Source organism: Balaenoptera acutorostrata, chromosome 16 (assembly GCF_949987535.1).
Source record: "Balaenoptera acutorostrata chromosome 16, mBalAcu1.1, whole genome shotgun sequence".
Taxonomy (NCBI): Eukaryota; Metazoa; Chordata; class Mammalia; order Artiodactyla; family Balaenopteridae; genus Balaenoptera; species Balaenoptera acutorostrata.
Genome location: NC_080079.1, coordinates 7,552,991 through 7,579,827, shown reverse-complemented (window position 1 = coordinate 7,579,827; position 26,837 = coordinate 7,552,991). Strand labels below are relative to the sequence as shown.

General features: G+C 40.0%; 1 protein-coding gene across 1 annotated transcript; it reads left to right on the top strand.

Annotated features, from left to right (window-relative positions):
• ABRAXAS2 (abraxas 2, BRISC complex subunit) lies at positions 1-26,283 on the top strand. Its single transcript, XM_007173271.3, has 9 exons — positions 1-102; positions 4,754-4,844; positions 8,661-8,697; positions 11,309-11,375; positions 17,200-17,390; positions 18,255-18,374; positions 19,242-19,326; positions 20,921-21,035; positions 24,123-26,283. The coding sequence occupies exons 1-9, from the start codon at positions 4-6 to the stop codon at positions 24,590-24,592; spliced, it is 1,275 nt and encodes a 424-aa protein (XP_007173333.1). The 5' UTR covers positions 1-3; the 3' UTR covers positions 24,593-26,283.
• The last annotated feature ends 554 nt before the right edge of the window (positions 26,284-26,837 follow it).

Here is a 26,837-nt window from a genome sequence, read left to right as displayed (position 1 = left end):
GGCATGATGGGGGAGTTGGAGATTTCCATCATGGCGGCTTCCATTTCGGGCTACACCTTCAGCGCTGTGTGTTTCCACAGCGCCAACAGCAACGCCGACCACGTAGGTGCTGGGCCCCCCGCCGCGGCTGCTGGGGCCTCCAGCCTCGGTCTCAGGCCGACGCCTGCGGCCAAGCTGGGATCACTTGCGGCTCGCCCTCCGGGCTGGCCCGGTTAACTGATGACCCGGGAGGCTCCCGCCGCCAGCGAACTCCTGCTGCCCGGGGCTCCTTCGCCCCCGAGATGGGCCCCCTCGCTCGGTGCCTTCCGCCGCCTGGCCGCCCCGGGACGGCAGTCTCCCCTTTGGCAGAGCTTTCCCGGCCGGCCACCGACAGTGTCAGGAGTCGCTTAGTGGAAACCGAGCGCCTGCCCCTCCCTGAGAGTCAGGCTTCTAGACTTGCGAGGGGAGTCTGGGGTCGGGAAGGAGCCGAGAGACCCGGCGTTAGTCTAGGAGCGCAGACACCCAGCCGCGCCCGCTGGTCTGACAGGTTGTTGTGGGCTGCGACGAGGGAAACCGTGGCTGTCACTATTCGTACTTGTTAGATACGATCGTGTGTTTTCTTCTCCTCGATGGAAAATGGAGCTGTAACCAGGAGTGTTAGGTGTAGGGTCTGCTTGCCTTGAAGTGGCATGTTCAGTTCCTTGGCGAAGATTCTAAGACCACGGAACTAGTCGCAGTGAAATAGGGAAGTGACAGGCCTACGTATGAATGATCGGAAATGCATTTTTAATGTCACTGGCCTCTGGATGGAAATTCTTTATGAAACTAGATAATTTTTATCTTTAAGTACTTGCCCACCAAATTGAGGGATTGTTTTAAGTGATTTTAGTAGTGAATTATTGAAGTTCATTAAATAAACGTAGTTGGGAGGGCTGTTGTGGTTGTGTGGTCATCACAAAGCAAAATGATAACACTGCAGAAGAAGGAACTGGACTTGGTTTCACATCTGCACTCCTTGCTTCCATTAATAAAAACTGATTTCATGGAGAGGTGGTTCCATTAGTAAATTGAATGGCATTAAATTATTGTGCCGTTCCTCGCTTCAGTTTGATAGTAGAGATGAAGGATAGGAGTATACACAACACGGGTTTTTCCAGAGGCAGCTCCTGTCTCTGGACACTAACGCCTTTGATATTGCAGACAGATATTTAATAATGTAATACAGTTCCATGTATAGGTAGTTTGTGGCACTGCTAGTGTCCTGTGGAAGTATTAAATATGGTTTACAATAATGCTTCTTAACCTCTCTAGATCTTGGAGTGCCTAGTAATATCACAGTTTATGTATAAGGCAAAATTACTGTAAGAATAAGCAGCCTGTTGAAAAGTGGATAGTTTTTTTACAAACTGCAGTGAGACGGCCGTGTTACTTAGATTGTTATTAATTTATTTCAAGAGATATCTCTTTAATATCTGTGCTATGCCAGGCATGGTACTAGACTTCACAGAAATTTTCACCAGTGACAATAGTTTGCAACTTGTGTCTTCTACGAGGATACCTGCTTATATTAACCTTACCACAATTATATAAGTGGAGTACTTTAAAGTAATTTCAATTTCATATATTTTAAAGTTGAAGAACCAAGAATTTGTTTTTGTAGTGTATTCTTGTTTTGCCCTGGCAAGAAATTAGTTTAAAACCACTCATTTCAGTAGAGTTGGAGTTAACAGACTTTTTCTGTAAAGGGCCAGACAGTAAATATTTTAGGCTTCATGAGCCATGTGGTCTCTGTAGCAACTACTCAGCTCTGTTGTAGGGAGAAAGGAGCCATAGACAATAAGTAAATTAGGTTGACTGTTTCCAATAAAACTTTACTTATGGACACTGAGATTTGAATTTCGTATAATTTTCACATGTCATGAAATATTCCTATTTTCTATTTTTTTTTTCAACAATTTAAAAGTGTAGAAACTTATTCTAAGCTTGTAAGCCATACAGTAACAGGCATTAGGCTGGATTTAGCCCACACAGTATAATTTGCCTACTGTTATAAGGTAACAGTGGCTCAGATAATCCAGACCAGTAGATAAATAAGCATTCATGTTATACTCGGCTTTAGAATGTCTTGATGTCACTGTTGACTTTTTCAAACTGAGGCCTGTGGTAGGATTGCCAGATAAAATATAGGGCACCCAGTTAAATTTGAATTTCAGATAAATAGTAAATAATTTTTTAGTATAAGTATATCGCATTTATTACATAAAAATTATCCATTGTTTATCTGAAATTCAAATTTAACTGCATGTCCTGCATTTTTATTTGCTAGGAATCTGTAGATATTTTCTTAAAGTCTAAAGTTCTGTAGGAATTTTAAATTGTATTTTCCACTTTGATTAAAGAAAAAAGTTTTTAACTTGTTACAAAGACAAAGCTTGTTTTTTGTAATAAGAACTCATAACTGAAAGACTTTCATAGGATAAAACAAGCTTCTTTAGTCCATGTTTTTCCAGATTAGTAGTCATGGATTCTAACTCTGAGAGAGGTTTTTTTTTGAAAGGGGAGTCTGTATATTACTAAAGTTTGAGAGATGCCTTGTACATGATGATTTGGGATTTTAGGACACTCCACTCACCTAATCCAATACAAAAGCTATACTGAAAAGCATCTGTCTCTCCTTCCTCACCCCCACAGATTCCAACTGGGACTTTTTTTTTTTAATATTTATTTATTTATTTTTGGCTGCGTTGGGTCTTAGTTGCAGCACTCGGGACTTTTTGTTGTGGCACGCAGGCGTCTCTCTAGTTGTGGCATGCGGGTTTTCTCTCTCTAGTTGTGGCACGTGGTCTCCAGACCTTGTGGGCTCTGTAGTTGCAGCGTGAGCTCTCTAGTTGTGGTGCACGGGCTCAGTAGTTGCAGCATGCGGGCTTTGTTGCCCCGTGGCATGCGGGATCTTAGTTCCCCGACCAGGGATCAAACCTGCGTCCCCTGCATTGGAAGGTGTATTCTCAACCACTGGACCACCAGGGAAGTCCCCTGGGAATGTTTTTAAACTAGGAAACTTCTTTAATTGATTAGAAGGGTCAACCTAGAATGGAAAGGACATTGTTTCATCAAATGTATTCAAACAGCATTTATTATTATTATTTTTTTTGCTATTTTTTAATTATTTATTTATTTATTTATTTATTTATGGCTGTGTTGGGTCTTCGTTGCTGTGCGAGGGCTTTCTCTAGTTGCGGCAAGCGGGGGCCACTCTTCATTGCAGTGCGCGGGCCTCTCACTATCGCGGCCTCTCTTGTTGCGGAGCACAGGCTCCAGACGCGCAGGCTCAGTAGTTGTGGCTCACGGGCCTATTTGCTCCACGACATGTGGGATCTTCCCAGACCAGGGCTCGAACCCGTGTCTCCTGCATTGGCAGGCAGATTCTCAACCGCTGCACCACCAGGGAAGCCCCAAGCAGCATTTATTGAGCACCTCCTGTGTGCTGGGCACGGTACGAGGTGCTGAGATACATAGTGAACAAGCACAGAGTCCCTGCTCTCGTGGAGCTTATATTTTAGTAGGAGCAGGCATTTGTTAATACATATAAATATGAAATATGGCAGATAGTGAGGAGACTAAGAAGAAAAGGATGCAGGGTAAAGGGAACAGTGTCTGGCAGACTCTGATTCTGTTCCGCTAGCCAGGGATAAGGCGCTATTTGAGTGAAGAGTGGAATGGAGGGAAGGAGTAAGCCATGTGGATGTCTGGGGAGGGGGAGTCTGGGACAGCCTATTAGTTCACCACTGACAGGGAAGTTATTTTGACATTTAGAGTGTATGTTCTCCAGCTGTGCTTGTGCTGAACAGTACAGCAAGTGCTCAAACAGTAGGTTATATGCTGAGTAATCCAGAATTGATGATGGTGGTATATGTTCTCTAAAGGTGTAAATAAATTTACCTCAGCATTTATTAAAGAAAAACTCTCATGTAATGTTAAATTTATTTGCTGGAATGCTCATTTCCCATGCCAGCCCATACAGGAGCAGTTAGGTTGTGCATTGTGTCAACTTCTTTATACTTTTATCATTAGCAATGTTTTTTTTTTTTTAATTTATTTTCGGCTGCGTTGGGTCTTCATTGCTGCACGTGGGCTTTCTCTAGTTGCGGTGAGCGGGGGCTACTCTTCATTGCGGTGCGCGGGCTTCTCATTGCGGTGGCTTCTCTCGTTGCGGAGCACGGGCTCTAGGCGCGCAGGCTTCAGTAGTTGTGGCGCATGGGCTTAGTTGCTCCGCGGCATGTGGGATCCTCCTGGACCAGGGCTCGAACCCGTGTCCCCTGCATGGGCAGGCGGCTTCTAAACCACTGCGCCACCAGGAAAACCCCCATTAGCAATGTTTTTAAAACACTGAAATAAATTACATGCTGTTTCAAGAAAACAACCTTGGAATATTTCTGCTTCCTGAGCTTTTTTAACATTGGTTGTTACACTTAGGAGGATTTAGGTTATGAATTCACTCTCCTTATTTTCACTTCAAAAAAAACAGGGTTTTAGGGGAAGGGATTAAAATAATATTTCACCTTGTCAGGAAATCCTTTTTTCGAACAATCCAGTTAAAAGCCAAATCTCAAATTGCTTTAGTCTTACTTGTTGGTTTGTAGGTTAGTAGTTTACATGGCAGACTTATTTGAATTATTGTTAAAGTTATTATAAAAAATAACAATGTCCTCGATTCCTCTTAATTCCAGTAAAAATCATTTTTTTAGCTGCAGCTATTTTCTTCCTTTGCTTTCAGGAAGGATTTTTGCTGGGAGAGGTAAGACAAGAGGAAACCTTTAGCATCAGCGACTCCCAAATCAGCAGCACAGAACTTCTGCAAGTCATTGGTGAGTGAGTTTATCACGGACCTTAGAAATACTATTCTTGTATATATGCTGCTTGTTTTGTTCTTTGGCCCTTAACTGATTTTAACCTAATAGTAGATTAAAAGAGTACGTAGAAAAGCACTAAAGTCACAATGCCAATTATTTGCACTAGTAAATGATGTGAAATGTTTTTATAAGTCAGTGTAAACTCACAGTGTGTAGCTATAAGTTCAGGTAGTCTGTGAAGCCATCCCTGACCCACTGACTGGTCTGACCTATGAATGGCTGTGTGGAATTACACGTGATAGTCTCTTCACAACCACAGTGAACCTCGACTTTGCACCTCGAGCTGTGCCCATTGTCAGCATCACCTCACACTATAATGAAAGCACGTGTCGTGCTGGTCCTTCCTGGAGGGATCCGGCAAAGATGTTTACACTTGTTTACAGGAGATATTTGTTAAACCTACACAGCCTTCTGAGGAGTAAGCCAAACAGTCGATTTGGGGGCGATTGCTGGGGCAAACGAAGGAGTATTTGTAGGCTCACCCGCCCTCTTTGGATCAGTCTCCTTTTGATAAAGAAGGATCATAGTCCTTTCAGCTGCACCTCGAGCACTTCACCGAAAAGCATATCCTGATACTCAAAACAGAGCAGGGGTCGTTTTATTCATTTATGCAGCCAACGATTATTGAAGAACGTCCGTGCGAGAGGCATTGTGCTGGGCAATGAGAGGAATGTCCAATGCATCCCTGCCTTCCAGGGCTGTGGGGAGGATAAGATGAGTGTACAGAAATGCCAGAGAGTGTAGGACGAGTGCTGTCAGGAAGGAACAAAGAAAATCTCATGAGTTGGGGGAAAAAAAACACACTGCTAGTGGGTTAAATCAGGAAAGACACCATACGGGAGGTAAACTTAGGGGATCCCCTAAATTCAGGGGATCCCAGTGCAGGGAGTGCATGAAACTTACAGGGAGCCTGGCCTGTTTCTGTGTGACTAAAATACAGCCTGTGTGAAGGTGAGTGGTTTGTGGTTTGAAATACTGCTGGGAGGTTAGGTTATGTTGAGGCCAAATCATCACCTTCAGCCTGTTATCCTAGCCTTCTAGTACCTGGGCTGGGAGGCCGGCTGAGGACTGAGGCGCTTGGGGTTGGAGGGAAGCAAGAGGCAGCTGTTTCCTCAAGAACCAGACTGAAGCCCACTCCCCACAATGCTGACTTGCCGAAAAAATACTTGACGTACTGCTGCCTGGCTGTTCTTTCACTGGCGTTTTATTTTTGTGTTTCGTTTTGCTTAACTCTTTAAAATCCTAAAATAGAGAATTTGGTTTCATTGGCCATCTGTGCAATTACTCATTGTTTGCACTTGGGTTTTCAAAACTAATGTGGTATATGAAGGTTTGCCAGATAGACCTGACAGAAAACCGTGCAAGAGAGAGCTCTCTTGCCTGGCATGACCACAAAAGTAGCATTTCTGATGAATGTTCTGGCTGTTTATTTATCTTTAAAGAAATAGAATGGTAAAGTAACTAAAATTCTCCAGCATAGTGTACTGTATCTTTGATTCACACACCTTCCGGTTCTTGCAGTAAATACCGGTTTCCATGGTGCTGTAGATGTGGAGAAGCACCAACAGAGAGTCACAGTTAATACAGTGCCATGACAACGCTCTTTTGCTGTATAATGTTTAATTTATTAGCTGCATTCAATTCATTGTTTGAAATAGTCACGGATCTCATGAACAGAGTATTTGCTAGTATTATCTTAAATGTATTGTTATCGTTGTAATATTTTTCTTTTAAAAATAAATACATATTAGAAAATGTAAACCAAGGACTCTGGAAAACCTGGATTGAAAGGCAAAACATTAGGTAATGTGCCATGAGAAGTATTCCACACCACTAGTGTGAAGACATTTTCTGGCATAGTTTAACCACCAGAATAAGCTATTTTAAATAAAATAAATTGACCAGATTTCTTATTTGTTGAAAATGTCTGAATCCACACACAGACACCTTTCCTTGACTCTACACAACAAAGAGGACTTTGTATGGAATATCACATTTTGAACACTTGTTTTGAATACATATTCATTTTTGAAGCTGTGCTCACTCACTTGAAGCGGAGTTGTCCGCTCTCAGTGCTGGGAGTGGTCAGAAGGAGACAGCAACAGAGACCTCCCGTAGTTAATAAGGTGATGCAGCAGCGGTTAATGGAAAGAACGGAAGGGGGAAGGAGAGGAGCAGTTCAGCTCACCCACCAGCCGGAGAAGCAGAGACAGGAAGCTGAGCAAGCACAGCAGCACATCCCGGTGGGGATTTTTACAGAAATGCAGGCAGAGACGCCATGCATACGTGAAGAGGGGTCCACCGCATGGATGAGCTCTGGAGGCTTCAGAGACTCTAGAATCCCAGGCGAGGCTGCCCTGCCTCCCCCTGCTTCCAGAAGCCTACCCATCAGCTATCGTGCCCGCCACCTTCATTCCAGTCTGCACCTTACTGTGTTTGAGAGCGTCACCTTGTTTTCTCCACGGAGTGCTTAGTTAGGTATTGCAAAGTCTTGTAAGAGAAAGCCTTAACTTCCTTTAGAAAATACCACATGATATCTAGAGCATATCTTCAACAAGCTTCTAATCCACGTTGCAAATCATGAAAGAAGTCTGCTGGGGTGGATTGATGACAGGAAAGTATATTCAGAGTTCAGAATTTACTCCAGGGATTTTCTTGAACAAAATAGTCTTTCCTTTAAGGTAGAAGAGGTGTTTTTTTTTTTTCTTTTCCCTGAACTCTAGTTGACATTTTTACTACAGACATTCCATATTCTAATTACTTTACTAACAGTATCTCTGAAATAACTCATGGTGGTATACCGTGTCATTTTTGGGGATAAAAGAAGGAAATATTTCCAGATGAGGTTTTCTTATTTGCATCACTATGTCGACAGTTATACTAGGCAAATGAGCTTTTCATTCCTGTGGAAGTACTGGCATCTCTGTCTGTGTTTTGGCAGCACTCACATCAGTACAGAAGCTAATGGGCATAGCCTGGTGTCCTTCAAGGTTGTGGTTTCATTTTAATTGAGTTAAAATTGCAGACTGGAACTCTGGCTCTGGCTTTATAAGCAGCAGGTGATGATTCCCTGTCCAGGAGAATGTTGTTAATAGAATTGAGTGGTTAGTTAGTCCCATGGTCTTATAAAGCAACCCAGACCCTAAGCCCCCTGATGAGCTTGAAGAAATTGTTCGCTCTGATTAATCACAGCAATCTTTTAAGAAGCCGTTTGGATCTGCCTTATAAATGACTGTTTCCCTTGGTACTGAAAATCTTTGAAAGGGTTAATATACTTTCAGAATTTCCGCCCTTCCCCTTCAAAACACCTGGCCCAGTTGTCCTGAGTTGTTAGTAGGTTACTGATAGTAAGGTAGTAAGGCCTTCCTTTCCCCAAGCTGTCCTCAACAGCTCTTACCCACCTTGATCAAATGCTTCCAGGCATTGATTCCTTTTTCCTCTTCGGCTTTGTTTAAATAGGTAAGATTGAATAAGGGCACACAATAGCTGCCTGTTCCTGAATAAAAGCTTTCAGATGTGTGCTCATCACACCTGGACAAATGGAGCCAGAACTTTCATTCGCCAGTTTACTTTGTCCCAAGAATGTGTGCCTGGGTTTCAGTGTTAAAAAGACATACTGCCTTCACTAGTGTACACACTATTTGGGAGAGGAAAACTGTCTTTTTATTGTCTGAGATTTTGGTTAAAAATTTTTTAAAAATCCTGAACTGTTTTATAGTTGTCTGTATCTTACATGATTAACTGAGATGTATTTCCTCTTTCTAATTACAGAAATCCATAACCATCAGCCTTGTTCAAAACTTTTTAGGTAAGCCACATCCTTCTTTGTAGCTTTTTGTGCTTGTTAAAAAATTAATTGATTGAAAACTAGTGAATTTAGACCTGTATGTGATTATGGCTGTAAAGTTATAACTGAGGGCATCCAAATTCACTTATTTTTTGAGTGCCAGATGTGTGTGTGGCACTGTGTTAAGTTAGGAAGAGGGGAAGGGAGACAGTATAAATCCTGGCCTCAGTGGTTTAGAATGGAAGCCTTTATGCCAGCCCCTCTAGCAAGGGCTCTTCAACCAGAGAGAAGGAAGTTAACCAAGGATCACATATAGATAAAATAATTGGTGTTTTTAAAAGGGATAAAAAGTGTTCAGTGTTCAACTTTAAAATGTAAGGAAAGGGAACATAAAACTTACTTTTTTGTGTTTAATATACACCAGTTGAATATTATTACCAACTAAAGGACAGAAAGAGAAAAAAAGCAGGAGGAGAGATGTTCAGAGGGAGAAAGCAAAGGACAGAGAGACTTATGGAAGGCAAAGGTGAGGGAGAAGGTGGCCAGCATCTCCCACATCCCGGACTTCTGTTCCGCAAACCGCAGTCCAGGCCTCTGTCTGCTTTCTCAGCCCCAAACCCTTCCACCTGATGACAGGTATGATGAGCTCCACTCTGTGTTTCTTAAAACTCCCTGAGGCCCTATTCTTCTACTTTGCCAAGAGCCAGGCCAATACTTCCCTTGCATTGCCGCTCACACTAGTCCGATTCAGCGTTCTTGGTCAACACTTCCTTCTTTCACACCTGCCCATCCCTTGAGCCTGGCTGTTCCTGCTGTGTGCTCCCTGTGGCTTTCCCCCTGACCCCACTCCCATTCTCAGCTGGCCCAAACACCCAGCCCCCTTGCACCCAGGAACCCACGGGGACTTGCACCATGTTCACCACCCACCTCACCACACCCCTCCCGCGCACACTTGCCCATTATTTCAGAGGATTGTTACCTGTGAACTAAGCCTCAAAGTAGCTGAGAACCTCATCTCTCAGATTTACACATAACTGAAAGAGGAGCAGGAAGCAAGACAAGGAACCAGCAGTTCATTTGAAAAGAATCTCAGAGCAAATGAAATGATTCAGGCCCTGGTCCACACACAGCCTCTGTCTGGGTCAGAATGGGTCCTGTTTGGCCCTGACCATCTAAAGCTTTGCTCGGTGTGCCCTGCCCTGCCCTTCTGAGGATTTCCTTAAACCACTGTCAGCAAAGTAGTACCAGAACGTAGACTCATAGACTCATAATTTAAATCATAGACTCATAATTCTTAGAACTGAAAGAAATCTTAGAAATCATCTGTCTACTCCAAAATCTTTATTTTGCAAAAAGGAAATGGAGGCCAGGTAGGTTAAAGTGACTTGCCCAAGATCATACAGTGAGAAGCAGAACGGAGCTGGAGCTGGTATCTCCTGACTCCCAGTTCAGTGTTTTTACTATAACTTGAACTCCTTCCTGCATTATAAGGCCTGGGCTTATGGTGGTAGGAGGAGGCGAGGAGGGTGGCATTCCTAAAACCATGACCAGGGGTAGAAAAACCCACACATCATTATGCCTGGACTGCTCATCATGGGATTCAGGTCAGATTGGTCTCGTTTAAGGGTGAGTGCATTCAGTTTGAAGCTGGCCAGACCTCGCTTCAAATCCCAGCTCTTCCATCTACCAGTTCTGTGATTTGGGGCAAGTCATTTAACCTCAGTATCTTTATCTACAAAAATGGGAATAAAACATGTTGACTGGGACTTCCCTGGTGGCGCAGTGGTTAAGAATCCGCTTGCCAGTGCAGGGGACACAGGTTCGATCCCTGGTCCAGGAAGATCCCACATGCCATGGAGCAGCTAAGCCCGTGTGCCACACCTACTGAGCCTGTGCTCTAGAGCCCGCAGCCACAACTACTGAGACCGCATGCCACAACTACTGAAGCCCGTGCGCCTAAAGCCCGTGCTCCACAACAAGAGAAACCACCGCAAGGAGAAGCCCACACACCACAACGAAGAGTAGCCCCTGTTTGCCACAAATAGAGAAAGCCCGCGCACAGCAACGAAGACCCAACGCAGCCAAAAATAATAAATTAATTAATTAATTAATTAATGTTTAAAAAAAACCAAAAAACATGTTGACTTGTTGGGCTGAACTAGTACTTATCTCCCAGCATTGAGGCAAGAATGAAATGAATTAACACGAGGAAGCATGCAGCTGAGTGTCTTATTAAGGATTCAGCAAATACTCATTTCCTTTCTTCATTTCTCAGAAAATGAGCTGCTGTGTTCTTTTTTTTCCCATAGGTAATTGATACTTAGAAACAAGGAAAAGATGTCACAGCCATTTGAAACCACACATTTTATAATTACTTGCTATCAGCTCCTCCCACTTATGGAAGTAATACCCTTTGAATGTAGCAGTCTCTTGAGTAGTCTTTGCAAAAGATACCTCATATCAGTAAAGCATTTAGATTGTTTTCTCTTTATATACCTATTGCAGACAAGCAATTGTATCTTTATTACCAACTTTTAGGGTTAAATGACCCATAGACACATGTTACTAAGCATATTCGTGTCAAAATACTATGTGATTTTAATAAAATATTTTTTCTCTTAAAAAAAAACAGTTTTTATGACTATGCAAGCAAAGTTAATGAAGAGAGCTTGGACAGGATTCTTAAAGATCGGAGAAAGGTATGTTCTATTTGTCACCCAGTCTGATTTGGAAATCAATCCTTATCACCCAAACTTAAAACCAGAAATGAATGTAAAATGAAACAATGAGATTTGATGTTAATATATAAGAATTCTGTTGAGTAGATTTTAAAGGTAAATTGCAAATGTGACGTGATGTTTACAGTATATCAATAGAACAAAATTTGGATATTTAGAGTGATTCCATTATGCAAAAGTCAGAAGAAAAAATAGAACATGAACTATAATCTAGAAAGTTGACAACAGTTGAGTTGATTCTGGGTGGTTCTATCTTCCTATTATGTAATTTAAAAAATAATTTTGCCAACATTTAATACACATACATTAATTTTATAATGAGGGAAAATATTTTTAAAAAATACAAATTGCAGTCAAACATCTTTAGATATGTTACTCCTTCAAGTTCAATTAACAGTGAACATAGATGTTTTTCCAAAAGGTCATGTGTTTATTATTTCTGTCAGCATATGCATATGATGTTCTGAGTGTGTATGCATGGTAAGCAAGTCTGAACAGAATTGAAAATGAACCAAAGCTTTATTGCTGCAGCACTGTCTGATGGTCTCATTTATAATTTACTGTACCATGTATGGGGTTTACTTTTTTACCTTGGTATATTAATTCCAGAAAAATAGATTGGTCACTAAACCATCACTTGAGGGAAAAAAGTACCAATGAAAGTTTTCAACTTATCAAACAGAAAACAAAATGCCTTTGTTTAGAAGCATGTATTATTTAAAAAAAAAAAAAGCTTTAAAAAGATTACCTGTGCATAAAAATAATCAGTGTGGGATTCCTAAGGTGTCTGAAGAAGGGCGTCAGAAATAACAGTGCAGTAAGAGTAGATCAACAGCCTTTCCAATGTACGGACTCTCTCAGTACCACTGTCGGATGTACAGGCAGAAAGAAAAGCAGGTAGGATCACAGGAAAAATGGGAAGTGTGGGGGATAGGCCTGAAAAAAGGGCAGTGGTTTTGAGGGTGATAACAAACTCAGGAAGTGCTCGGTCTTAGCAGAGAGTCTAACACAGTCACCTGCCCAAGCGGGAAAGTGGGTCAGAGCAGCCACAGACATCCACGGTCCAGCTCCCCCGTTTTCAGTGACTTGCCTGAAGCGTACACTCTGGGATCTCTTAGCAGTCCATATTCATCCCCCAGCCACCACCTTACTTCCTCATTCCATTTATTTTCGTATTTTAGATAATGAAGCTTTATTATACTTTCTAAAACTAAAATTTATTCCCTGAAAATTCCTATCGAAGCACAGTTGCCTAGAGCACTCACTTTATATTAAATTACCAGGAAATTTTTTTAATAGATGAAAAAAATTTAAACTGAAAAAATTGAATAAAGAATATGAACAGGAAATTCACAAAAGAAAAAAAGAAATCCACAAATGTCCAAGAAGTAAAGGGAAAGATGTTCATTCTCAATTAGGAAATGCAGATTGAAACAGGTAATACCGGTTTTTTGTCCATCTGGTTGGCGAAAGTATAAAAGGATTGCTAATATCCAGTGTTGGCAAGGTTGTGGGAAATGGGGAAGCTGTAGTTGGTGGGAATGTAAGTTGATACAGACATTTAGGGGGAGAGTTTTGCAATAACAGAATTTTAAATATGGAGTTCCACCTCTAGGAATCTGGCCCGAGTAAAGAAAAGCATCTAGGCACAAAAGTATGAAAAGCTGGCGTTACTGAACACTTTAGCTCTGTGCCAGGCAGTATTCTAAGCACTTTCCAGGTACTGACACATTTAATCCTTGTAACAGCGCTGTGAGGCTGTTATCATCACCCCCATTTTATAGTTGAGACAACTAAAGGTAAATAACTTGCTTAAGGTTGCGAGCAGGAAATGTTGGCGCCAAGGTTTAAACCCAGCAGTCTGGCCTTTTAATCCAGCATACGAAGATGTTTGTTGTATCTTTGCTTAATAGTGAGAATTTTGAAAGCAATCTAAGTGTCCACCAGGAGGAATGGTTAAGTAAATTATGTTGGTACCTCCATGCTATGGGATATGAAGCAGCCATTAAAAAGAATGAGGGAGGTTCTCATGAATGACATAGAAAGATCTCGAAGTTAAATGAAATAATTTGAGCCTATTTTTTATAAAAACAAAAGTTTGAATGTTTAAACGTACAGAAAAAGATCTGGAAGGAAGCCAACCAAACCTAAAAGTGGTTACTTTGAGAAAGGGAGCAGAGACGCTGCTGAGGAAGGGAGACTTTATGTGATAAGGTTTTTTTAATTGTATTTTACATTGAAAATAAATTGAAAAAAAGAAAGGAGCTCTACCATGTAATTTTTTCAGTAGCAAATAGGGACACATTTCCAAATTAATTTGGGGATTTTAAAATTGGATTTGCTAATTTACTATGCTGTTTTGTATTCTGGTTGTGTATTAAAATATAATCATGTTGTATTTTAAAATAAATAAATGAATGAATGAATGAATGAATGGATTTGCTGTTTTGAGACACAGAAGACCAATCATAGGTTGTTAACCGGAGTTAACTTCGCTTTTCTTTTGCAATTAAAGACAGGAATTTGTTGCTTCAATTTACTTGGAAATTATGTTTTATTTTCCATGGAATTCGTTAAAGGCAGGGACCGTATTTTATGTTCATTGTATTTCCTATGGCACCTTGTACATAATATAAACTCTTTAAGGATTTTTTTCAAAAATCCAAATTTCTAGCCCCAAAACAAAGATGATACATAATATTTAGACTGAAAATCTTTATAGTTGACTCTAGTTTGGTTTTTTTTTTTCCTCCAGAAATGGTACAAAGTTATATCTTCACCTCAAAAGGGTTACAGTAGTACTTACAAAGGTACATTTAAAAGTTAGGCTTAAAAATACGTATGTACTTTAAACAGTATCTGACATACAAAAAATATTTTTAGCTAATATCGACTCTTCAAGAAAGTGCTGATGGAACTGTTTCAAAAACTGACTCTTTGCGAGGCAGGCTTCAAACCTAATGTTTAATTGAAAAACGCTGGGAGTTCCCTGGTGATCCAGTGGTTGGGACTCTGTGCTCTCACTGCCGAGGGCCCTGAAGGCCCGGCCGGGTTCAATCCCTGGTTGGGGAGCTAAAATCCCACAAGTTGTGCAGGGAGGCCAAATAAAAAAAAGAAAGAAAGGAAGAAAAATCCTAAGAATTAGACGCAAGTTCAGTAAGTTGAACTCATATAAAATAAGTACATAATAATTTTAAAAGTTCCCTAATGGGTCCTAAAATTACCCATTAGAAAACAGAAACTAATAAAGATTTTTGTCACAATAGCAATTAATGTATAAAATACATAGAAATATGTTTACTAAAAAAAGTGTGCCTCTAAATATAGAAACTCCACAACATTGCTAAAACATTAAAAAAAAAAAAAAGGGTTGGGTTTAAGATAGAGGCTAATGTTTTTGGTACGAAAAATCCCCCAATAGGTGCAGCAAGGTTGCATTGGTGTGCTCAGTTACTGCTCTGGCAGAATCCATATTGTGTTTGCAAAGTTTCGACCAGCCTCAGGATTTGGGCTCAGGCCAAAAAAGCAAGTGAGAGGAGGATTTCTGCCGTCTTGAAAGCACCTGCTCCGAAACAGATAATGATAAACATAACTGTCGTCTTAATATCATCGTAAGGCCAAAAAGAACAGAACTTAAAGATGACAAATGTGCCCAGTATTGGAGATAACTGCTTTGGATCCAGAAGATGTAAGTGAATGTCTAGCACAGAGAGTAGAGAGGACAGTCTTTGTGAAATATTGTCTGAAACTTTAGCAGAGATAAGGTTTTAGTGAAAGATATTCATAATTTTTTATCGTGGCCCAAACATAGTGTGCTCTTCCACATCAGTGACCTCATTTCTCAATAGCATTGCAACCAGCTTGTTAGCTCTAAAAGGTAGAACTGTAGACGTCGCCAATCTGAATTATTTTGGCATGTCATCTTTCATTGATCAGGATGAAGGGGGTTATCTTTTTAGCAAATATCAAATGAATAAGTTGATATCCAAAATAAATTTATAAGGCTTCCCGCTTCTCTGAAAATACAAATGGAATAGAACAATTACAGTCAGTATAAGTGAAAAGCGTTATTACCCATCCAGTAGCCACTTGCAAGATTCTTTAGTCAGCGAGTATTTCATGAGAAGAATCCATGTGCTGAGCACTGCTTAGGCCTCTGCAGGAATGCAGGGGTGTGTGAGATGCACCCAAGTCCTGCAGAGGAGCTAATCCTACATTAAATACAGAGTGCCGAGACTCAGAGTGAAATGTGCCATGTCCTTTGGCGTTAGTAGCTCTAGCCAGTTGATAATTTTTCTTGCCCACTTTTTTTTTTTTAAGGAAAACTACTTTTCACTCTTTTATGAGCAACATTGTGTGAATAATGTGGAATTTTAAAGTTAGTGTAGTACAGTGGAAAAAGACAGGCAGAGAGGTTCCAAATCTTGGCTGTCACTCATTAGCTCTGTGACTTTGGACAAAACATCCCTTTTATAAGATTTGCACTGTCAGAACTGCTTGGGTTTTCTTTATATTTAAAGAATATCAGAATTAATTGCTTTAATATAATTGGAATTATGCTTTATTTTCAGTAGTACTCCTTAAGGGCAGGAACTGTTTCTTTGCTGCCTGTAGTTCCTTGCATGTGATACAAACTCAGTGCAGAAAACTTTAGTCACCTCCCAGGATTGTTGTGATACTTAGTGAAAATATTTGTAACATAGCTAGCTGGAGGTCTGGCACGCGGGCTCAGTAAAGGTTGGTTGACTTCCTTCGTTTGTGAAAGTGCCAAAACATAATCTAAATTTACTGTTAGTTTTAATATGACACTAACAATTTTAAATTACTTTGATTTCTCAAAACAGGATTTTCACTCAAAGAGTTTGTTTTTTAAAAAGAAGCTTATGAAGATTATTCTTCTTATAAAGAATTAACTTAATTGTCTCTACAACAGAGATTTTCAAACTGTAGTATGCATAAGAAAAAACTTAAGAACTTATCTTAAATTCAGGTTCCTGGCTCTACCCTTAGAGGTTGTGATTCTTCAGGTTTTGGTGGGGCCCAGGAGCATTTTAAGGAGCTGCCAGAGGTCTCTTAGGCCGTCTGTCTCCCAGATGTCCAGCAGATCACATTATGAAAAATATTCTTCCAAAGAGCCTATAAGTTTAATTCACTTACCAATTTAAGTTACGGTATAGTCAGAACTGACAAAGCTAAACTTTTTTAATTGTTGTATTGAGGTATAATTGACATGTAATAAACTGTGTATATTTAGAGCATATACTTTGATAAGTTTTGATATATGTATACATGCATGAAACCATTATCGAAATAAGATAATGAACATACCTATCACTGCAAAAGTCTCCTCATGCCCTTTTCTGATCCCTCCTTCTCACCCCTCCCAGGTCACCCACTGATCTGCTTTATGTCACTATAGATTACTTTTTATTTTCTAGAATTTTATATGAAATAGAATCCTATAGCATATGCTATTATTATTATTATTTTTTTTTTTGGTCTGGCTTCTTTCACTCAGCATAATTATTTTGGAATTCATCTGTGTTGTATTTGTTGGTAGTTTGTTCCTTTTTGTTACTGAGTAGGATTCCAGTGTGTGGATACACCACAGTTTATTTATCCATTCACCTGTTGATGGACAATTAGGTTGTTTTCAGTTTTGAGCTATTGCACATAAATCTGCTCTGAACATTTGTGTACAAGCGTTTGTGTGGATGCATTCAGTATTAAATTTGTAAGATTTCGTGCAACTTTTAATACTTTTTTTCTTCTGCTTTTGTTGCAGAAAGTTATTGGGTGGTACAGATTCCGGCGAAACACACAGCAGCAGATGTCGTACAGAGAGCAGGTTATTCATAAGCAGCTCACCCGCATCCTTGGGGTGCCTGACCTCGTCTTCCTTCTCTTCAGCTTCATCTCCACCGCCAACAATTCCACTCATGCTTTAGAATACGTTCTCTTTAGACCAAATCGAAGGTAAATAAAGCGTTCCCACCAGCCTCGCATAAATAGGAAAGATGTTGATACAAGTAATTGAGATTTATGACTTTGAAAATATGCATTTTATAGCATCTTTAAAGAAAAGTGTTTATAACTCTCCTTTAGCTAGTTTTCTCTGTGGTTAGAGAAGGTATTTTCCTGTCAGTTAGTTATATAAATTAAAATTGTTTTTGAATCAAGAAGCATTAGCAAGACATTAATTATGCATCAATTCTTAAAGGAATAAACAGCTGGAAATCATCATTTGCTTCTCCATAATCCATTATGTAGAAATACAGTTTTATTGCACTGTAAGTCTGATTGTAATTTTAAAACATAAGATTTCAAAGACAAAATTGTAAAATTGATCCACCTACTGGTTAATGAGGGTTCTGCATTGTGAACTTGCTAAAGCAAAAAAAAAAAAAAAAAATCATACCATGGTGTCTGTCTGTAAACAACAGAAAGTGTTCCCTCCAGAATTTCACTTGTAGTAGAATAAATTAAATCAATATCAGTGAAAATAATTATTAATTGTTAAATAGCCATTTGCAAGATTTCATTAATTAATCAGTAGGTTCTTGAGCACTTAAAACCTCCTCAGCACTCTGTCAGTTGCTGCGGAGATGCAAAAGATGTATAAGACATCACCTCAGCCCTTGAGGAGTTTACAATTGAGTGTCTACTTTAAGGGAAGGGAAAAAATTGCTAATTCACATAACCCTAGGTTGTCTGTGGAAGTAGGTTCTCTGTGAGACCTTCATTTAGTTCCCAGTGCAGAGACTCAGGCTCCTATTGTCAGGACCCATTCTTCAAGTAGAGCAGTGCTTTCAACATGATCTCTCTCAATCTTCCCTGCAGGTATAATCAAAGGCTATCCCTTGCTATTCCCAATCTAGGCAACACTAGTCAGCAAGAGTATAAAGTGTCTTCAGTGCCAAATACTTCTCAGAGTTATGCCAAAGTTATTAAAGAACATGGGTAAGTCGAAAGGTAAAATGAATGTTTTTTCCTTTTTTTTGTTAACAATATGTTTATGGGGACTTCCCTGGAGGTCCAGTGGTAAAGAATCCGCCTTCCAATGCAGGGAACGCGGGTTCGATCCCTGGTTGGGGAACTAAGATTCCACATGCCGCAGGGCAACTAAGCCCGCGCGCCACAACTGCTGAGCCCGCGTGCCACAAACTACAGAGCCCACGCGCTCTGGAGCCCACGCGCCACAACTAGAGAGAAGCCCGCGCACTGCAACAAAGAGTCCGCAATGAAAGATCCCACATGCCACAACGAAGATCCCTGGTGCCGCAACAAAGACCTGATGCAGCTAAATAAATAAATAAATAAATAAAAATTTAAAAAAAACCCAGAAACCCAATATGTTTATGGAGAAGTGTGACATCATTTGATATGGTTAACATTGAAAACTCCAGTAAGGTAATTCTCTAGACCACCACTACTGTATATCAAAATCTTATGCTTATTGAAAAGATAGTTTACTTTTATCAATATTTATTTTTTTAATCATTTGCCACGATTTTTTTTGCAACTGATACAAAAGTTTGGATAGAGTATGTGTATTTCTGAGGTTCTGAAAGCTAACTGTGGTCACTGAAAAATATATAGAGTGATCTAGGAAAAAATAACACTATTATTTTTCAGTTGTCTTGGTAACATGGATTCTCTTTTCTTTCTCTTCTGTAATTCTAGGGGTATGGGCATTATTGCTGAAACATTGTCACTGTGGACTTGTAGCATTTAAGTTATAGATAAAGATAGAAATGATGGGCAAGTGCCTTCTAGTTCACGGCAGTTCTAATCACTTGGTGAATCTTTTTTCTGTTTGTCTTCTAGTACTGACTTTTTTGACAAGGATGGAGTAATGAAAGACATCAGGGCGATTTATCAGGTTTATAATGCACTTCAGGAGAAAGTGCAGGTAACTAATTTATTTACTATATTCATCTTATTTATATTGCCCAAATCTTTTAATTCTACTTTAATTTTTAATAATCTCCCAACTGACAAATGAGTTGTGGTCCAAAAATCAGAATGTGCTCTCCCAAAGTGATATAAGATGTATGGAGTAGTTGCTCATGTCAGTCTACGAAAGCTGGTCTCACTCATTATGTGCCTTCGGTGGAAACTCTGAAGTACAGAATTAATATCACTCTTTTAAATACTCATGACCTCTTTAATGACAGCTTTTTTCCTGGGGAAATGTATTCTAAATTTAAAGAAGTATTGCTAAGAACACAGCTGTCCCATCACTTGTACTGTACGTTGAGACTCACCCAAAGGCACCCGTAACTCAGGGCCGCTCTGCGTCCTAATCCTAGTCCACTCCCTCTGCCCGCAGCTGCCTCCACTGAGTGGGAAGATGCAGTGGAGACTGTTCATTCCTAGGCAATCATGCAGCAAATACTCATGGGAACATCTCCTGCAAGCCAGATCCTGAGCTAGGTGCTAACAATACTTTCCCACGTTCTTTTCATCATCCCCAAAGTGTTCTTAGGAGTAATTTGTTCTAAAACCCTAAGAACAAAAGAGCCTTTGAGGACAAGGAGAGTGGTTGGGCTGAAGAAGCTGTCCCGGGCCTGGAGAAAGCCTAGCTTTGAGGAGGAAGGCCCCGAGGAATAGAGGAATGAAGGCAGCTGCTGAAAAAGAGGAAAGCAGACTGAGTTCAGCCTGGGGCAAAGAAGAACACATGCAACGGGCAGTTTCCAGTGTCAGTTCTCCAAATTCGGGTCACGGTTACCCATAGCAGCACAGGGAACTTAATACAGCCTCGCTCACTGGTGACCGGCCCACTTTCGGCAGTTTCTGGTATTTCTGCTATGGAAGGAACATGCGGTGAAAAACAGCTTTTTGTCCTGAATTCATGACCATGCTCTTTTCAGACTGTCAGCACTGTCTAATGGACTTCAAAATGGGTGTTATACCTTTCATTGACTATTGATTAAGGCCTGCCCTGCAAACACCAGTATCACGTCCAGTGCCCTGATAGGAGTGGTTACATTACAATGATATGGTCTCAAGTAGTTACCTTTTATTAAATCTTGACTTTGAAACTTATTTTCTTTTTCAACTTTCCCTAATTATAAATAGTTTCTGTTAAATAAATCTGTGTGTCATCTGATATTTGATTGTTGGTTATAAATAAGAGTTGAAAGTATCTCATTCCTGTCTTTTGTTCATCCTTGTATGCCAGACTGGTATCAGAAATTCCCTTTTCATATCAATAAAGATGAGTAAGCAAGGGAAAAGATGAACTCTTTCCCTTCTTACCCTTCTTTTTCAAGAATGTATAAGCTAAATAGCATAATCATCTTAACATAATTAAGAAAGCAATTCAGTGAATAACAACAGTATTGGTCTCTGGGACCTTCATGATTTTGTTCTACCTTAGGTGTCTGCTTTTTAACTTGATAAAGTGTCTGGACTCTTCCCAGGGTTATAATCGATGCTGTCTTTATGAAATGCCTCGTGCTTGGATTTGAAACTAATTGTTCTTGTTGTCATTTTTCCCTCAGGCAGTGTGTGCAGACGTAGAAAAAAGTGAGCGAATTGTTGAATCTTGTCAGGCAGAAGTGAACAAATTAAGAAGACAAATCACTCAGAGGAAGAATGAAAAGGAACAAGAAAGAAGTGAGCTTCCTATTAATTTTAGCATTCAGTATCAGGGAAATGTCTGGTTTTAAACATCAAATTACATGCATTCTTCTACACTCATCAAGCTCCAAGTTAGGCTGCTTGGAAGAGGGCATTCACTTGTCTTTAGACTTTTCCAGAAGGGAAGTACTGTTTTTCATGGTGTCCCTCTCAAGTCTCTGAAACTGGAAGAAAAAGAAGACCAAAGGTAGAAAGGCTGAAGCAAGTTAGAATAAATCCTGAGAAGTGATATGATCTATGTACAGTGGATGTGATGTTTCTTACTAAGTTAACTGTGACATGCCTTGCACATAGGGACTGTGTCCTGTGTTCATTGGAACCTCATAAAAGAGCTACCTAAAATTCTTTTAACTTTACATTTGCTTCATGGGCAGGGTCTCAACAAAGACTTTAAATGTCTGGTTTTTGATAGCAGTGGATGACTGGATACCATTAAGCTAAGGAACCAGCTGGTTGAATGAGAATTAGGCCCAAGCATCTATTAATTCCAGCATGCTAACAAACATATTTGCTAGAATGCCACCAGATTTTTTTTTAATTAATTAATTAATTTATTTTTTTATTTATGGTTGTGTTGGGTCTTCGTTTCTGTGGGAGGGCTTTTCTCTAGTTGCGGCAAGTGGGGGCCACTCCTCATCGCGGTGCGCGGGCCTCTCATTATCGTGGCCTCTCTTGTTGCGGAGCACAGGCTCCAGACGCGCAGGCTCAGTAGTTATGGCTCACGGGCCCAGCTGCTCCACGGCATGTGGGATCCTCTCAGACCAGGGCCTGAACCCGTGTCCCCTGCATTGGCAGGCAGATTCTCAACCACTGTGCCACCAGGGAAGCCCTTAATTTATTTTTTTATTGAAGTATAGTTGATTTGTAATGTAGTGTTAGTTTCAGGTGTACAGCAGAATGATTCAGTTATACATATATATATATATATCTATTCTTTTTCAGATTCTTTTCTGTTATAGGTTTTATTACAAGACATTGAATATAGTTCACTGTGCTATACAGTAGGACCTTGTTGTTTATCTATCTTGTATATAGTAACGTGTATCTGTTAATCCTAAACTCCTAATTTATCCCCCCACCCACCCTTTGCCCCTTTGGTAACCACAAGTTTGCTTTCTATGACTGTGAGTCTATTTCTGTTTTGTAAATAAGTTCATTTGTATCATTTTTTTAGATTCCACATATAAGTGATAACATGATATTTGTCTCTCTTTGTCTGACTTACTTCACTTAGCATGATAATCTCTAGACCAATCCATGTTGCTGCAAATGGCATTATTTCATTCTTTTCTATGAATGCCCTCAGATTTAACATTTGTAAGTAAAATCTATAAAATGTATGGCAAATAATATCAAATGTAAAAGAGATAAGGGTATAACTAGCCTTTTCTAATTTAATAAGGATATTTATAAACAAATTAAAATATAATTTATATTTCCAGATAAATGATGTCTGATTCATTTCTACTGTTACATTATTCTAGAAATAATCAGAAATGCAGACAGGGATTTCTGCACAAGAGTGTTAATCACAACTTTATAATTCCAAAATCTTGGAAACAACCTGTTACAGTAATTGAATAAACAACAGTAGAATAGTTGAATACATTTTGGTATATCTATATAATGGAATATTGTACAGCCATTGAAGCAAATTTTTAATGACATAAGATAATATATAATCTTATATGAAAACGCTAGGATATAAAACAGTATAAACATATTATCTCAGCTCTATTTAAAATACATGTATACAGGGACTTCCCTGGCGGTCCAGTGGTTAAGACTTTGTGCTTCCACTGCAGGGGGTGCGGGTTCGATCCCTGGTGAGGAAACTAAGATCCCACATGTGGCAAACAAACAAATAAATAGATAAACAAACAAACAGACATGTACACACAAAGCTGGATAATAAAACTAGAATTCAGAAAAGTTGGGGTGCCTGACACCTAAAGTTTCTGTCTTTTAACCCCAAATCTTGTGCTATTTTCACCAAAATTTTAACAGTGTTATCTGGATGATAGAATTGTGGGTGACTTTTTGTTGTTCTTTTCTAAATTTTGTACGAATCATTTTTATAATATTTTTAAAATGTACTTAAAAACAATTTAAAGGCCACAGGCTCATAGATGTAGGGCTGTTTCAGTTTTACCACCATAAAAATGCAGTAAAATTATGGCCTATTACGTAGAAAACTGGGCACCTAACCCAGGGCTTTGAACTTTTAAGGAGAAAGAGATGTTTAAGAGTATTGTGACAAGTTGTTTTCAAGAAGTATTTTTTTTTTCTTTTTTTAAAATTTATGGCTGTGTTGGGTCTTCGTTTCTGTGCGAGGGCTTTCTCTAGTTGCGGCAAGCGGGGGCCACTCTTCATCGCGGTGCGCGGGCCTCTCACTATCGCGGGCTGTCTTGTTGCGGAGCACAGGCTCCAGATGCGCAGGCTCAGTAGTTGTGGCTTACGGGCCCAGCCGCTCCGCGGCATGTGGGATCCTCCCAGACCAGGGCTCGAACCCGTGTGCTCTGCATTGGCAGGCGGATTCCCAACCACTGCGCCACCAGGGAAGCCCCAAGAAGTATTTTTTTTGATGTGAGGCCTGTTAAGGAAAAATTCACGTTCAGATGACTGCCGAGGATGGTGAGGACTGTTGATTTTATCCTCTGTCCCCACAGTCTCAGCACAGTAAGCAACAGGTGAGGGAAACAGCACCAGATCTGGAGTTAAGAGACCTGTGTTATGAGTATCAGGGCCCCACTTCTAGCTGTTCTCTTAGTGAAGTCACTTAACCTTTCAGAGCTCCGGTTCTTTGCCTGTATAATGGAAACAATAACATTAGTGATGACAGTAGTACTTCAGAGAGCTGTTTGGAAGCTTAAATGATTTAATGTATAGAAAACTCTTTTGTAAATTGTGAAATACTATGCAAATGTAAAATAATTCATAGTAATAATAAATTTCACTTCTTTGTTGCTATTTTCCAGAACAGTCAGGTTGAACGTTTAACGTATTGAAATGCAAAGCTGTGAAAATACAGAGTGTTACAGTTTTCTTCCCCTTTTCATCCAGGATTGCAACAGGCAATGATAAGCAGACAGATGTCATCTGAAAGTCTGGACCCCACGTTCAGCCCTCGGATGCCCTATCCTGGGTTTGCAGCTGAAGGTAGAAGTGCACTTGGAGACGCAGAGGCCTCGGATCCTCCTCCCCCTTATTCTGATATTCACCCAAATAATCAAGAAAGTACTCTGAGCCATTCTCGCATGGAAACTAGCGTCTTTATGCCTCGACCTCAAGCCGTGGGCTCCTCCAATTATGCCTCCACTAGTGCTGGACTGAACTATCCTGGAAGTGGGGCAGATCCTCCTCCTCCCCAAGGAGCAGCTGGAGACAGTGCTGAGGAATCAGACGACAGTGATTATGAAAATCTGATTGACCCTACAGAGCACTCTAATAGCGAATACTCACATTCGAGGGATTCTCGACCCATGATGCATCCCGACGGGGGCTCCAGGAACACTCAGACCTCCCCAATTTAACTAAACGAAAGAAACTCTCCACTTAGCAGTGTTAATTGCTTATTGAGAGAGTTTTTTGAGGACTTAATCTGGGGAGAGAACTTCTTTCTCAGACCGCTGGACTACCCAGGGCAAGCGCTTTTGGGCACAGAACTTGTAAGAGCCTCACGTCCACGGGTCCTCGCCTGCGGACTCAGTGTGCAGGTTTCACGACAGAACCATTAAGATAATCAAGTTGTCCTAATTCTGGTGCGATTCATGGATGTACTGGTAAATATAGGCAAAGAGAAACTTAGCAACGTAGTTTCTGTTCTTTAAAATAAATTGGAAATTAGAGACTAAGCACAATTAGTCTATAAATGTTCTATAAATCAAAACCTTACCTCTTGCACTATCATGCCTTGAAATTTACTTTTTCAAAGGGAAACTAGTTTAGCAGCAGCCTTCAAAGAACCTTCTTTCTATGATGAGCCAAATTCATCTCTGCCAGAAAAGAAATTTTGATAATTCCAAGAAGCCTGATTGGAACAAATCAGATGTGTACCTTCTTTTGTCTGCATGACTTTGTGAGATCAAAAGAGAGGGCTTTGTTTCAACTTTTTTCTACTAGCCTGATATGTATTGTCACTTAAAATGGTTGCCTTTAAAAAAAAATGTAGAAATACTAATTACCAGTAAGTAATCATCCAACTAAGTATGACATGAAATAAATTACTTATTTTTCTTTTGGGGAATTACAGTGACTGCTATGTTGCACTAGCCACATTTATGGTCTCTGTTCTAGAGTCTTAAATGAAGGACACACAGCAGTATAACAGAAGGGAGTTATGTTCCAGACCTGAGTTTTATGATGAATAGATTCCAGACACAGTGGATTTAGCCAAGTTCATACGTAAGGAAGATAACTCATTTAGATCTTCTGATAAATCCTAGTGTTAGTTTTATTTGTGGAAGAAAGACATTTAATAAACTGTTTGGGAATCTCGATTATTGAATAAAGATTCATTTTCAGTCTGAATAACCGTACTTTTTTGAGTTGCCATTTGGAAGATAGCTGTGGAATGTGTAGAGACTTTCCGTTGGGATGCACTTACATTTTTATTTAATTACTGCTTGTTTTCTAGTTTTAGGCCCAGAATGTGTGAAACCACTAAAGACATTCATGAGAATGATAGGCTTCTGGTTTGGAAATGACAAGACCCCCTCCCCCCCATTTATGGCGGGGTCAGCCCGTGAAGCTAATGCCATGGATAAAAACTGCCTTTCCTTTGGACTAGTTAAAACCTGTCAGAATAAGGAAGTTGTTAAAGAGGCTTAAGCTCCAGGTTCTGAAAAAGCAGTTTCATTTTGTAGGAGAGAAGTTTACTCTAGTCTGACTGGAAATGAAATGCTAAAACTGCCATTCTTCAGATATCTACTGTATGGGGTCTGTATCTTCCTACTCTCCGGTTTTGTTGGCCTTATACCACTGCCATTTGATTTGAAATGTTGCAGACCATTTTATCTGCAAATGTGTTCCAGTGTTTATCAGCTACTTTCTAGCGGCTTCAGCACCAGTGTGAATTTAATTTTTTTTTTTTTTAAGTGCCATCACCATCTCTGTTCAGATTTTGACATTCAGGAAAATATTTTTATTTTTATGCCATTCCGAAACCTACAATGTATATTTGACAAAGCAGTTAAATGTGACAATAAAAACTTATTTAATCGTGGTACTATTGTTTTAATGTCTGTCTCAACACCCGGCAAGGTCTTGCTTAGTTTACTCATTCTAGCTGTTCTTAGTCAACTTCATACAGTTTTTTTAAACTTTTTTTTTTTTTTTAAGATTTATTTATTGATTGATTGATTGCTATGTTGGGTCTTCGTTTCTGTGCTAGGGCTTTCTCTAGTTGCGGCGAGCTGGGGGCCACTCTTCATCGCGGTGCGCGGGCCTCTCACTATCGTGGCCTCTCTTGTTGCGGAGCACAGGCTCCAGACGTGCAGGCTCAGTAGTTGTGGCTCACGGGCCCAGTTGCTCCGCGGCATGTGGGATCTTCAGAGACCAGGGCGCGAACCCGTGTCCCCTGCGTTAGCAGGCAGACTCTCAACCACTGCACCACCAGGGAAGCCCAATACAGTTTTTTAAAAGGCATGAAAACTCACCTCCATACAGATTTTTTTTTTTTTTTAATCAGACTGGTTTCAGGGGAAATCCAAGAATAAAATTTACTAAAAGGTTCCTATGGATTTCAAGAATGTGTTGAATATCAAGTTATCAAGAGGA

What these genes read in the sequence shown, in the direction of transcription:
- ABRAXAS2 (XM_007173271.3), top strand. Translation starts at nt 4, where the DNA reads ATGATGGGGGAGTTGGAGATTTCCATCATGGCGGCTTCCATTTCGGGC. An exon ending in CTCTTTAGACCAAATCGAAG is followed by an intron (nt 17,391 to 18,254) that starts GTAAATAAAGCG and finishes TCTTCCCTGCAG; the next exon opens with GTATAATCAAAGGCTATCCC. An exon ending in TGAAAAGGAACAAGAAAGAA is followed by an intron (nt 21,036 to 24,122) that starts GTGAGCTTCCTA and finishes CTTTTCATCCAG; the next exon opens with GATTGCAACAGGCAATGATA.